At 39.5% G+C, this 15,586-nt stretch overlaps 1 protein-coding gene across 1 annotated transcript; it reads right to left on the minus strand.

Moving 5' to 3' along the window:
- Positions 1 to 14,995: 14,995 nt before the first annotated feature.
- LOC119562363 (cytochrome c oxidase copper chaperone-like) lies at positions 14,996 to 15,311 on the minus strand. The gene has a single exon (XM_037875526.1). It carries the CDS (start codon positions 15,309 to 15,311, stop codon positions 15,072 to 15,074), a length of 240 nt encoding a protein of 79 aa, XP_037731454.1. The 3' UTR covers positions 14,996 to 15,071.
- Positions 15,312 to 15,586: the final 275 nt, after the last annotated feature.

A 15,586-nucleotide genomic window follows, 5' to 3' on the forward strand; every position in this document is an offset into this window, starting at 1 on the left:
CTCCAGGCTTCAACCAAATTACTCCCGTAGCAATAACAAATAGTATTAACTACATATATACCGTAGCCTTTTGAACCCTGATTTTCTGTCTAAAAAATGTACTTGAAAGCTGTATTTTGTTCTCGAGATTGGCGAAGTTCGCCTTGGTTGGGTATTTTCTGAAGGTTATGGCCTCTCCCATGGCTCCTCCTGGACGTCGTCTCATGATCTATCCTTCGCTAGTAGGGAGAATAGTTTGGATTGGTTAGGTGATCTTTTTCGACAATTATGATAAGTGGAAGAGTTTCACGCACAGAAGAAATTTGTTGAAAGTACCGTTGTGTTAGGGCTTGCAAGGATGACAGCTATTTGCAATGCGATTTACGATCCACTCGGATTAGTTGAGCTTGTGATCACAAAATCTTAAACTTTCCTTGAGCAACTGTGCAAGGAGAAATTATCTTTGGATGAAAACCTTTCAGAGTTTCACAACACGGAATGGAATGCTCTATATCCCCCTTTGGTTCTCTTTCCAAATGCTAAGAATAAGATTAATGGATTTTGTGATGCCAACATAGAAGCATATGGCACCTGTGTCTACATCGTTTGCAACGGACAAGCTTATTTGCTTTGTTCAAGTCGACGGTAGCGCCTCTGGAAAAACTCACTGTGCGTAAGGTGGAACTTTGTGGTGCTGGACTGTCTATTCTCATCGCAGAAATATCTGGCACGAACGTATTCGAGGGAAGGGCTTATTGCTGGTGCAACTCCGTTTTCATGGATCCGAGACGAGCGCTCCAGTTTCAATATTTTTGCAGCAAAACGAGTTGCTGCCATTCAAGAGCTAAGTGAGTCAGATACTGTTGGAATATGACATTACTTCATATCGATAAGAATATCGTGTAAGCAAAAGTATTCTGCTCACTACTGGTAACACTAATATCGTTTTGGTTCCGATGAGCTGGTTCAGCTCTCACTTATTCCGCATAATTTTGAAGTGACAAGACGTGATCCCAGGAACTTAAAATATATATCTAAAACTATACATAAAGTGTATTTAACTTGGTTTGTGAGTTGGTGGGAAGTGTAGTATTGCGCCGAGCACATTATACATGCTGTGGGGGGACCACAGGACGAATACAAGAGACAACACGTGAAATCTGGATTCTGACGAAATAGTGTGACGCTTCCAGGAAATCACACACACACATAAATAAATTGTGTGTATTCTTATAGATACGTTCCAACGTCTTTAAATCCAGTCGATATTCTCTCCCATGGTGCTTATCCCACTGAACTGAACGTGTCTTTTTTCTGGGCTCATGGATCTAAATTCCTCTGTGGCTCCAAAGCTGACTGGCCGTTCCCAATCATCGCTGAAAAGTCAACACCTGAGCTTTACCGAAGGATCCTGCTAATAAAGTCTCCATACGAAGACATAGTATCCAGTTCCAAATTTTCTACTTCTTTTGCTGCGCTTCAAAGGGTTATCGGATACACCTATATAGATAGAATTAGTACACTCATTAAGCTCTCTCGCATCTCTTTCGTATTTTATTGACCAGTCTGGTCTTCTTAGGATGGATTGCCGACTGTGAAATTCGTCGCTAAATTTTAATGGCCGTCACCCAATTATATTACCACGGAGTTATTCGGTCACTAGGGCCATCATTACTCACTTTCATGATCGCAATCTGCACACTGGTCCCTGAGCACTACTTGGCATAATTCGATCCCAATATTGGCCTATTGGGGGAGGAAGACGGTAAACAAGACAGTTAACAAATGCGTTAGATGCTTCCGACCAAGCTCCGATTAGTAGAACATATAATGACGGATCTCCCAAAGGAGCGAGTTGATAAACCTCATGCATTTGAAGTCACTGGCATTGATTTTTGTGGGCCTTTCCTCTATAAGTCGGAAGTGCGAAACATGCTTCCAGTAAAATATTACTTTTGGTCGGTGGAGACGGCGTTACTCCAGTTGCCGTACTGAAGACAGCATCAGGAGTGACAAGACAAGCAGTGAACAAGATGTGTCTGCTGCCCCTTAAGAATGATGTTGAGACCCGAACTTCCTACCCAGGGAGCCACAGCAGTTAATTAACGTCTCTGAATCCAAGCTATTATATTAGCTGCATCTCAATAAGCATCCCTTTCGATCAAGCTCTCTTGACTTGCATTCTTGTGCACAGCGTTTGGTTGGCAAACTCTTGTAAAGTAGTACGAATTGGTTCTCGTCATTAAACACGCTCCATTCTCGCGTATTGTAGGTTTTTTATTTTAACAACAGCTAATAAAAATGCTTATTAGTTTTGCTCCTATATGTTGTAAAATTTAAAATAAGTCGTAGCAACTTTTGGAATTCGAATATAATTTTATACTCGTAGAGTAAAAGGGTATACTAGATTCGTCGGAAAGTATGTAACAGCTAGAAGGACGCGTATCCGACCCCATAAAGTATATATATTTTTGATCACTTTCATTTCCGTCTGTCCGTAAAACGATCTCGGAAAGTATAAGAGCGATAGTGTTGGGACTTGGCACACAGATTTTCGGGCATTCTGCGCAACGCATGTTTGTTTCAGCAGGGTGCCACGCCCACTCTTACGCCCACAATCGACTATAACCGACTATCTACTATGCCGAGTCGGCTAGATCGATCCTGATCAAAAATATATATATATTTTATGGTGTCGATAACGCTTCCTTCTACCTGTTACATATCTTCTACGAGTAACGGGTATAACTATAGTTTAAAAATTGCTACGGCTCCATATAGCATTCAGCTTGTAGTATTTCAAAAATGCTCTGCTCCAGGCTTCAACCAAATTACTCCCGTAGCAATAACAAATAGTATTAACTACATATATAGCGTAGGCTTTTGAACCCTGATTTTCTGTCTAAAGAATGTACTTGAAAGCTGTATTTTGTTCTCGAGATTGGCGAAGTTTTAACACTAAAAATACTTGATTTAAGTACGAAATACTTGAATTTTTTCTCTGACTGTATAAAATGTCAAAAGCATGTAGATGCTAGAGATTCTTGCACAGCGCACGAGTACTTCCACGGCCACTCGAACGCCCACAGTCTGCCCACAGCTTAGGCGCCCACATTATCTAAGGTTTAAATTAAAAACAAGAGATAACGCTTTAGTCGATCGCCTCGACTATTAGATACCCGTTACTCAGCTAACGGGAGTGCGAGAGGGATGGATATACGCTTAAAGCAACTCTGTTTTTTTCACTAACGCATCTCGCCTATAGCGCCACCTATCTTCTTCTTCTACAGCGCCACCTGTCCTACCACCTATTAGTGAAAATAGCTAATATGCTGCATGTGGTGGGCATTCTCGCTTTAATTCCAAAATATTAATTTAATATTTTGCTATGACTTCTTAAGGACTGGTCCCATTTCAATAATCAAAATAATGTAGATGGGTATTGCTAGTAAGAACAAACTCTCATTTATATTATTGCAAAATATTGTAAATATATATACTTGTATATGTGGACGTTAGACGGGTCTTAGTATTATAGTCGACTGTGGGCGTAAGAGTGGGCGTGGCACCCTGCTGAAACAAACATGCGTTGCGCAGAATGCCCGAAAATCTGTGTGCCAAGTCCCAACACTATCGCTCTTATACTTTCCGAGATCGTTTTACGGACAGACGGAAATGAAAGTGATCAAAAATATATATACTTTATGGGGTCGGATACGCGTCCTTCTAGCTGTTACATACTTTCCGACGAATCTAATATACCCTTTTACTCTACGAGTATAAAATTATATTCGAATTCCAAAAGTTGCTACGACTTATTTTAAATTTTACAACATATAGGAGCAAAACTAATAAGCATTTTTATTAGCTGTTGTTAAAATAAAAAACCTACAATACGCGAGAATGGAGCGTGTTTAATGACGAGAACCAATTCGTACTACTTTACAAGAGTTTGCCAACCAAACGCTGTGCACAAGAATGCAAGTCAAGAGAGCTTGATCGAAAGGGATGCTTATTGAGATGCAGCTAATATAATAGCTTGGATTCAGAGACGTTAATTAACTGCTGTGGCTCCCTGGGTAGGAAGTTCGGGTCTCAACATCATTCTTAAGGGGCAGCAGACACATCTTGTTCACTGCTTGTCTTGTCACTCCTGATGCTGTCTTCAGTACGGCAACTGGAGTAACGCCGTCTCCACCGACCAAAAGAAATATTTTACTGGAAGCATGTTTCGCACTTCCGACTTATAGAGGAAAGGCCCACAAAAATCAATGCCAGTGACTTCAAATGCATGAGGTTTATCAACTCGCTCCTTTGGGAGATCCGTCATTATATGTTCTACTAATCGGAGCTTGGTCGGAAGCATCTAACGCATTTGTTAACTGTCTTGTTTACCGTCTTCCTCCCCCAATAGGCCAATATTGGGATCGAATTATGCCAAGTAGTGCTCAGGGACCAGTGTGCAGATTGCGATCATGAAAGTGAGTAATGATGACCCTAGTGACCGAATAACTCCGTGGTAATATAGTTGGGTGACGGCCATTAAAATTTAGCGACGAATTTCACAGTCGGCAATCCATCCTAAGAAGACCAGACTGGTCAACAAAATACGAAAGAGATGCGAGAGAGCTTAATGAGTGTACTAATTCTATCTATATAGGTGTATCCGATAACCCTTTGAAGCGCAGCAAAAGAAGTAGAAAATTTGGAACTGGATACTATGTCTTCGTATGGAGACTTTATTAGCAGGATCCTTCGGTAAAGCTCAGGTGTTGACTTTTCAGCGATGATTGGGAACGGCCAGTCAGCTTTGGAGCCACAGAGGAATTTAGATCCATGAGCCCAGAAAAAAGACACGTTCAGTTCAGTGGGAAAAGCACCATGGGAGAGAATATCGACTGGATTTAAGGACGTTGGAACGTATCTATAAGAATACACACAATTTATTTATGTGTGTGTGTGATTTCCTGGAAGCGTCACACTATTTCGTCAGAATCCAGATTTCACGTGTTGTCTCTTGTATTCGTTCTGTGGTCCTCCCAGAGCATGTATAATGTTACATATTTATTTTTTTGTTTATATCCTAGCGCTACAAGTGCACACTTATAATTATCGCGCTAGTCACATTGAGTTGATATATTATATTATTATTATTTTTAAATCATTTAAACAATTTCTCTCGCTCTCTTAATTAATATTAATGACTAACATCAAATTTTCTTAGTTACTATTGTTATTGTTTTTAATATATTTTTTTATTTTTTTATTTTATTTCATTTCATTTAATTTTTATACTTATCTGTACTGGTATTTTAAAAGATCTTTAACTTTATTGTAAAATTGAGTTGCGCTCCTAATTGTTTTGTATTGGTGCGGTAGATTGTTCCATAACCGGATACCATTTATTAAAAATTGCCTTCTGGAACACAGTGTTTGTATTCGAGGGCATATGTAATTTTTGGTTCTTACAGATGTGGCTGGGGTAAGTTTATTGAAAAGATATTTTGGTTCTCCACTCGTGACTATTTTGTGAAAGAAGATTAAAATTCTGAGATCGATCCAGGAGGTCAAGTTAAGGTCAAGTATTTTATATGTCAGTTCTGATACATGGTCAAAACGTCTTAAGTTAAACACATAACGGACAATTGAATTGAAAGATACAGTTAATGTGCGCAAATCCCGCGCATCACAATTTCCAAAAATTTCTATGCCGTAAAAGAGAGTGGGCAGGAGGATAACTTTGGCGATTAATAGTCTAACTTCCTCAGTTAGGAACGATTTAGAGAATGAAAATTTTCTTAACAGAGCATAGGTACGCCCTGTCGCTTTGACTATATGGTTGCTCCATGATAAAGTATTGTTAAATGTTATCCCTAGATTAACTGCATTCACTTCATAGCTTATCGGCGTATGGTTTATATATAATTTTTGGAGTGAAAGTGTTGAAAGTTGCTTTTTACCAATTACCAAGCACTTTGATTTTATAGGATTTATACCCAAGCCATTTTCCTTTGCCCATTTTTCAATTAGCCACAACATTTTATTACTTATTCGAACACAGGCATGTATATCAGTTACGGGTCTACTAACATATATTTGGACATCATCAGCATATAAATGTACTTCACACCCAGACAGGATACTAGGGAGATCATTGACATATATAGAAAACAATAAAGGGCCTAGCACAGATCCCTGTGGCACTCCCCTGGATAAATTCCGGAGAGAAGAAACTTGCGTCCCAGAGACGACAGCTTGATATCTATTCGTTAAGTACGACCTAATAAGCTTCGTCGCATTAGTTGAGAAATTAAAAATATTCCTAAGCTTGGTACAGAGAATGTTATGATTCACAGAATCAAAAGCCTTACTGTGGTCAAGTAGCGTCAAAAACGTTACGCAGTTACTGTCCAGTTTTTGTCTTATATCCTCAACAATATTAGTGATTGCAGTAATACAACTCCTTTTCTTACGGAATCCAGATTGTCTTTCATAAAGTAGAGAATTGTTAGCTAAGTATAGTTGAATCTGTGAGGACATAAGGTTTTCAAAGACTTTTGATAGAAAAGGTAATATTGAAATAGGTCTATAGTCATTGTTTAGCTTAGGAATTGGAAAAATTTTGGCGTTTTTCCATATTGTCGGAAATGAAGACGTTGTAATAGCCGTGTTAAAAATATATGTAACATGGGGCAACATTAAGGGGAGCAAAAGCTTAACAAATTTGGGACTCATATTATCGAGACCAACAGCATCGGACTTGACATGCAGAATACTAGCTAGGACATCACTTTGGTTTATACATATAAAGCTAAAACTATTATCACAGAGGGGTTGAGTATTCAGGTACGGATTGCATGTTGCTTCAGGTACATCAATTTCAAAAAACTTTTTGTTTAACAATTCGACATCCACCTCAGACTCTGTCTGTTGCTTACATTTTCCAATACCTAACCGTTTTAGCTTGTTCCATCTGTTTTTTGAGTTAACACAGTTATTAAATTGTATGTTATAATGCTCTTTCCTTGCAGATTTTATCTTTATGTTTACTTTTACCCTAGCCTCTTTGTATTGTTTTCGTAATTCATCAGTTTTGTATCGCTTCCACCGGAGGTAAGCTACATCTCGCTGACGGGTTAGGTTTTTGATTTCACTACTGAACCATGGATTTTGCATTGGCTTAATCACCTTGGTCCTTAGGGGCACAAACTTGTTGAACAAATACTGGACATTGTTGGTTAAAACCTCTAATTGACAATCTACATGAGGAAGGTGGTAAATACGTGACCAGTCACAACACAAAAATTCCGTTTTTAATTCATTATAGTTTATATTTTTATAATCTCTATACGTAAAAGAATTGATTTTGCTGTCAAAGGTCAAGTCGTATGTTAAAAATATTAAGTCATGTCTGGAAAAGGCTGGTACAGAAACCTGGTCATAATGTATGATTTTGCTAGGGTCATTGATAAGAAATAAGTCAAGTAATGTATCACAGTGGCTGCTATAGTGCGTGGGGATCGTTTCGTTTACGGAAATAGGTTGCTGTTAAAATCTCCTGCCAATATGATGTCAGTGTATTCCAACGAAATGTCTGAAACAACATTAAGTAATGACCCGTAGTCAATTGTCCGATTCGGTCTATAAATGCAACCTAGAAGGGTTCTTCCATGGGATTTATTGGGAAGTTCTAATAGAATGTATTCAATAGTACTGTCACTTGGCTGTTTAAGTACCACCTTACATTTCAGCTTCACATTCACGTATATAGCCACACCTCCTGCATGACCAGTACGATCGGACCGATAAACATTGAAGCCTTCACAAACAATAGACGAATCACATAGATCATTTACAAACCACGTCTCAGACACACATATCACATCGACATTAGACTGAGTGAAAAGGAATCTAAACTCGTCAATCTTCTTTAGCAAACTTTGTGCATTTAAGTGAACGATTTTGAGACCATTTTTATAACTACTTATAGTTTTTATCATGGCACTAGCTATGGAACAAACTTCCTCATCCTGCATTGTTGTTATCAATGATTATTAGGGGCGCAATCTCAATATTCAATGCGTATCTTATACATTTCTTAAAGTAAACTAGTTTTAAACCTATCTTAATTAAGAGGATACGATTTATACGCTTAAGAACGAAAGCTACCAGCTTCAGGTCCAGCCGAAGCGTTAGTGAGAGATGTAGAAAGTGGATCGGGCGAATGATTAATGGACGAAAGTTCCTCCATACTGTTGATGCAACATACACTCGGCGCAATACTACACTTCCCACCAACTCACAAACCAAGTTAAATACACTTTATGTATAGTTTTAGATATATATTTTAAGTTCCTTGGATCACGTCTTGTCACTTCAAAATTATGCGGAATAAGTGAGAGCTGAACCAGCTCATCGGAACCAAAACGATATTAGTGTTACCAGAAGTGAGCAGAATACTTTTGCTTATACGATATTCTTATCGATATGAAGTAATGTCATATTCCAACACACCTCCTCAAAAGTCTGATGCTCATGATTTATAAATTTAAAGCTTAATAAAAAATTTGAAATTTGAATTGGCAAGACAAGATATTTCTGGGAGTGCACATTGACCCAACATTTGTTGCTTGAATTGGGGAAACCCAGTAAAACCCAATTAGGTCAATCTTAAAATTAATACAAAGAAAAAGGAATATTCAAAATGACAAAATGATGTGATGCAAAATTAACATACAAAACAATTAAAGGCAATTTCAGGAAGTAATCTTATAAATTTGAAAATTATAAAGTAATTAGGAATATCTTCTGTTTCCAAACTTAATAACTAGAAAATATAACAGATTTTAAATTCAATAACATAGTTTCAAAAAATTATTCTTTTAAATGATAAATTAAATTATGTCTTCAACTTTTATGTAAGTATATAAAAAAAATTGTCGTCTGCATCCATCAATCGGTTAAGCCAAGACGCTGTCTTAGTTGTGCGATGCGTGGAGCTGGGAGTGGTTTTGTTAATATATCCGCCAGTTGATGATCTGTAGAAATATACTCAAGTTTTATTAGTTTATTTTCAACTTGTTCACGTGAAAAATGATATTTGATGTCTATATGTTTTGAACGTTTGTGGCAAGAGGGGTGGTTGGCGATACTAATACAGCCATTATTATCTTCAAAAATTGTAATAGGTTGCTTTAGATTTATGTTCAAACTTTCTAGTAAAGATTTTAACCATAGGGCTTCCCTTACAGCCTCAAACAATGCCATATATTCGGCTTCGGTTGATGATGCTGCCACTGAATTCTGTTTTCTAGTACTCCAACAAATCAGGTTTGTTTTAAACATCTTGAAAAGATATCCTGTTGTACTTCTCCTATCCAATTGACTTCCACCCCAATCTGAATCTACATATCCAACAAAGAAGTCGTCATTCTTCTCAGTTTTAGTGAATGTTAGCTTAAAATCAATAGTACCTTTCAGATATCTTAATACCCTTTTTAAGCATAGCCAAAGCTCTTTATTATTTTTCTGACTATACCGACTCAAAAGATTTACAGATATACTGAGATCTGGCCTTGTACATAGCATTACATACATAAGGCATCCAATCAAACTTTGACAAGGAGAATCGTCTCTTTCATCAGAGTCTAATAAATCAAAGTTCAGTTTACTTGGAAGTGGTGAATTTACAGAATTACATTGCTCCATTTTAAATTTTAATAAAATATTTTTAAGATAAGCTGATTGGCTTAATTCCACTTTACTTTCTTTTGTGTCTATTTTAATACCAATAAAATACTTAATTTCCATTAAATCTGTCATTTGAAACTTGCTCATTAAATATGACTTAAATTTATTCATTGTTAAAATGTTTTCTGTACAAATAACACCAAGTCATCTACGTATAACAAAACATATATATTTTTTAAAATAGTCCCTTTATCCAAAATATACATACTGTAACGAACTGATTTTTATGGTCTGCTCGCTACGAGATTCGTGCGGCTAGCTCAGTATATTGTGTGTTCGTCCCACCAAATTTATATTAACGTGACCGCCCAGTAGCTCAGTGAGAAAGCACAGAATTCACGGGTTCGTATTGAGCTTTATTGCGGGTATATTATTACAAGTGTCGTAGTCGCTTGGTTGGCCTTGACTCGTTGCTTGTGACCTTCGGTGCTTCCGACGGTCCTGATTGACTCGACGACCTCTCGCCTTGACGACTCGGTGCTCCAGTCCTGTAGCTCCCTGAAGATACTCGCAGCTCCCTGAAGATCCTCGCCGCTCCCTGAAGATCCTCGCAGCTCCCTGAAGACGCTCGCTCGCTGTTCACTTCTCACGCGTGACTTGGTGACTGCTGGTAACGACTCGGACTCGCGAAGGGTATCGGCCGTACGGGCTTAGGGAAGCGTCACCGTTCTCAGACTAGGGTGAACAGAAGCTGCGCTCTCCAGGATCGTTCCTTTCGACACACCGCCGCCTGTCCCTTGCTCTGTCCCGGATGGTCCCACTGGGGTTTCTGCTCAGCCCGCGCGGACAGTCAAGGCGAAACGCCAGGAAGCTGCCTCGCGCCTTACTTCGCTTCCACGCCTAGTGTAAACGAACGTTCCACCCTAGCCTCACCCTTTTGCTTTTCGTCTGGGACGTTTCCGTGTGGCTTTTGGTACTCGGGGTTCGGGCACGCCGCTCCGGGACCTCGCAAGTCGAATCCGTAGGGCTCTCCTGGATAATTCCACTCGAAACCGTACCGATCGACCGCTCTCCCTTCTGGCTTGTTATCCTTGTGGTTCGGGCACGCCGCTCCGGGACCTCGCAAGTCGAATCCGTAGGGCTCTCCTGGACAATTCCACTCGAGACCGTACCTTTCGGATACACCATTTTGTTGTGGAGTATGTGGAACCGTCAAGTGGTAACTAATGCCTTTTTGAACACAGAACTCCTTCATTTCATTCGATAAATACTCCCTACCATTATCAATATAAAGGTGAACTATATTTAAATTAAACAAAGCATGCTACATAGTCTTGAAATACACTAAAAACTTCTGACTTAAAACTTATTCCTTATTTTTAAATTTATTAAAACTTAATCTCGCCTGCTTTCCCTTGACACAAGCTTCACATAATTCATTTTCTGGTTTTATGTTATTCAGCAAATCTGTATCGTCAAACATATTTTTGGTTTTAATTTCTAAAAACTTTCCCTTACTCAAATGACCTAGCCTCTCATGCCACAAACTGCAGCATTTGCAATACAAGCTAGTTTATTAGAAAAGAAATTAACCAATGGAACATTTCCAAATATACTTCCATTCATTACAATTATTTTACCTTTTCTAACAGTTACACCTCCTGGGTGAAATACAATGGTAAGGCCTGCCTCCTGCATTTTTTTTAACTGAAATCAAGTTTTCAGGGATATCAGGACAGTATAAGACATCTTTAAGCTCAATTTTCTCATTTGAATCTGTGTACAGCTTCACTGTTCCTTTCTTAACTGCATAAATGAATACATCGTTCTTGGCAACAGAAATTTTAATAGGTTCATCTAGTTCAGTGATAGTTGTAAACAAACTCTCATTGTTGGCCAAATGGTCTGATGCGCCAGAATCCAATAAGAACCCAATGTTTGGTTGGCTACTTGCGCGTCTCATCATAAATGCGATCCCATTATGATTTCCTTGGCTTTGTGTGGATGTCATCTGCGCCTGTTTGCCATTTCCATGTTTCTCCTTTTCCCTTTTTAGAGCAAAGCAATCTTTTTTAATGTGACCACTCCTGCCGCAATGAAAACATTTTTTCTGGAACTTTGAAACTCTATTTGTTGCAAATTTGCTACTTTTCTTATAAGAAAATTGAGGCTTACTGTCCTTTTTTACAGCCTGCATAACCTTTAGACTGGTATCTTTACTAATATTTTTTTAGCTTGATCTCGTGATCCAACAGACGATTTTTTACAAAGGCCAAGGTTAAATTGTTTTCTGCTAAAGTTTCTATTGCCGTTATAACGCCGTCATACGAAGAAGGCAGTGTTAGTAGTAAATGCGAAACCTTGTCCATTTCTTCAACTTTAGCACCTGATGCTAGCAATTCGGCAATGAGTTCGTCAAACAAATTAAAATGGCTTAATAACTGAGAATCGCTTTTAAGTTTTAAAGATAGCAGTTGCTTGCGTGTAGACAACTGTGAGGCCAAACTCTTCCTCTCATAGATTGAATCTAAATTTTGGAAAACCTGCTTTGCAGTATCTTCACTCTTAGCAAAACCTAAAAACGAGTCACTTAAGTACCCAATGATCACGCTTTTTGCGCATTTCTCCTTTTTCTGCCATTCAACCAAATCTTCGTCTTCTTCTTCTTCTTGGTCTATAACCTTCAACACATCTATTTCGTTTAACAATGCCCTTATACGAAATTTCCAGATGGAATATTTTTCTCCATCAAATGGCCTTTTATTTCGTCTATTAGTTTTCTGCATTTTTTTGTTTAATATATATAATAAAATGATACTTTTACTTAGCTGCAGTTATGGCGTGGTCTGGGCCCATAACCTATAAGAATACACACAATTTATTTATGTGTGTGTGTGATTTCCTGGAAGCGTCACACTATTTCGTCAGAATCCAGATTTCACGTGTTGTCTCTTGTATTCATCCTGTGGTCCCCCCACAGCATGCATAATGTGCTCGGCGCAATACTACACTTCCCACCAACTCACAAACCAAGTTAAATACACTTTATGTATAGTTTTAGATATATATTTTAAGTTCCTTGGATCACGTCTTGTCACTTCAAAATTATGCGGAATAAGTGAGAGCTGAACCAGCTCATCGGAACCAAAACGATATTAGTGTTACCAGTAGTGAGCAGAATACTTTTGCTTATACGATATTCTTATCGATATGAAGTAATGTCATATTCCAACAGTATCTGACTCACTTAGCTCTTGAATGGCAGCAACTCGTTTTGCTGCAAAAATATTGAAACTGGAGCGCTCGTCTCGGATCCATGAAAACGGAGTTGCACCAGCAATAAGCCCTTCCCTCGAATACGTTCGTGCCAGATATTTCTGCGATGAGAATAGACAGTCCAGCACCACAAAGTTCCACCTTACGCACAGTGAGTTTTTCCAGAGGCGCTACCGTCGACTTGAACAAAGCAAATAAGCTTGTCCGTTGCAAACGATGTAGACACAGGTGCCATATGCTTCTATGTTGGCATCACAAAATCCATTAATCTTATTCTTAGCATTTGGAAAAAGAACCAAAGGGGGATATAGAGCATTCCATTCCGTGTTGTGAAACTCTGAAAGGTTTTCATCCAAAGATAATTTCTCCTTGCACAGTTGCTCAAGGAAAGTTTAAGATTTTGTGATCACAGGCTCACCTAATCCGAGTGGATCGTAAATCGCATTGCAAATAGCTGTCCTCCTTGCAAGCCCTAACACAACGGTACTTTAAACAAATTTCTTCTGCGCTTGCAACTCTTCCACTTCTCATAATAAAAGATCATCTAACCAATCCAAACTATTCTCCCTACTAGCGAAGGATAGATCATGAGACGACGTCCAGGAGGAGCCATGGGAGAGGCCATAACCTTCAGAAAATACCCAACCAAGGCGAGTATTTTCAATTAGAGGCAATCCAGAAGGATGGTTGGTTTGCCCAACGCACAACAGCTCTTAGAAAAAAACTGGCTCCAATTAAGAGGTCCACACGCTAGGTAGCACAAAACTAAGGGTCAGATACTGTATACTTTGAGGTATGTTCCAGTTTCCGATGTCGGCATTGAAGCTAGTCTGTTGCTGGGTTATGTTCTGTGCGAATACTGTGTTAATGTTTACTGAGTACTCGAACGTTCAGAACTGCATTGTAATATTAACCGAGTGACCTTCCGGCACAAAATTAGAATATTCCTCTTACAGATGATGAAATTCTTATCTTCTTTATTTGAACCTGGTTTGCTAATTAATAAGGTGCAGCTCAGAACCCGAATCGAGTAGAGCTTGGCAAGGAACGAAAACCCCAGAACGGTTTTTACACTAAACGCTGGCTGTTGCTAAGTGCACAATATCATTACTAAAGTCTTGTGCAACAAGTACAGAAGAGGTGGAAGGCAATACAGAAGGTTCTATGACACTATTTAGTGAGGCAGAGGCAAGAGCTTCTGGAGACTGCGATGTTTCTTGCGAGGAAGTGGAAGCTAAATTTCCCAGGTGATGCAGGGTGTGGTGCTCAGATCCGCATATACGAAATTCACAAAGGGCGAGCTTTTTTGCCTCCTGAGGGCGATTCGTAGGAGTAAGGTTTTTAAAATATTGACAATGGTAAGCAGAGTGACCCGCATCATTACAGTATGCACAGGTTCAAGGGTTATGATTTGTGGCAACAAATGCATATCTTCGCGTGTCGGAAAATCGGAGCATAGTTTGCCATGGCAAAGTCAATAGTCTCCCACGACCTGCATCGCTGCTCCAGAAAGGATGCGTTGGATTTCCACGTCGGAATCAAATTGACGAAAGCAGGGACTTCCAGATGCTTCACGTGATATTGGAGTTGATTGATGAGCTTCAAGAATCATTTAAAAAGGTTCTCGGTGAGCTCGAAGAATTGGAATTCGAGGAAATTTAAAGTGATTTAAGTGAGAAATTTGATGGCATTCTCGTAACTCTTAAGTCATCGGTTCGAGCCGACATTTCAAAGCGCGCGTCACAGCTTCTTTCGCACTCAACTATTGCTCACGGCATTACTCCGGGAGTTTTCGGCCCCCAGCAGCGTCAGCCTCGACATAGGGCAACATTGCTGCCCCCACTTGAGCTTCCAAAATTCGCTGTAGGTTATGCAAAGTGGTCTGATTTTTATTCTATGTTTACCACGATCATAGGTAGTCATTCGCACCTCACCAACGCACACTGGGCCAGAAAGTAAATTTTTTGGCCAAAAATCTGTAATTTCTTTCCTGGGACTTAGTTCTATAATTATAATTAGCTTGAGATGCAACAAAAATAAACAGTGGAAGGGGCTGGCCATCCGGGTGTTAAACTGGGGGTCTGCAGGTCTACTAAGTACCCTAATGGCCGCGACATCCAGAACGTCTAGATATTGAAGCCGGCATCGCGCATGCACTTCTTGTGCGCCTCGATGAGTGCGGAGCAGTTCTCTTCGCCGTTCTCCACAATGCAGGCGTCACGTGCCCTCTTGGTCTCCGGACAGGCGCAACAGGCCTTGCACTTGGGCTTCTCGCCGGATGCGGTTCCGGATGAGGATGCAGTGGCCACCGGCTGGGCGGCCAAAACACTGGGAGCCGTGACTCCCTGGGACGCGCTGTTGCCCATTCTTCAGTGGGGGCTTGGTCAAAACTGCTGGGTATCAATAATCCGGGCGTTACTGAACGCCTCACGTTTGTTTATGTAATAAAACTCACGTTTCGAGACGGATATTTCACCACAATTCGGGTAATCGCGCACACAAAAATATCTAAATTCAAGTTCACCGAACAGGGTTGTCAAGTGGGATAGTTAGAAGGATGCAGTTTTTTGCGTTTTTCTCCTAAAAGATTGAACTTTTCAACAAACTGAAAGTAAAATTTATTGGAATTTTATATGGTATA

The sequence above is a fragment of the Drosophila subpulchrella genome, unplaced genomic scaffold, assembly GCF_014743375.2.
Source record: "Drosophila subpulchrella strain 33 F10 #4 breed RU33 unplaced genomic scaffold, RU_Dsub_v1.1 Primary Assembly Seq429, whole genome shotgun sequence".
In the NCBI taxonomy this organism is placed as follows: Eukaryota; Metazoa; Arthropoda; class Insecta; order Diptera; family Drosophilidae; genus Drosophila; species Drosophila subpulchrella.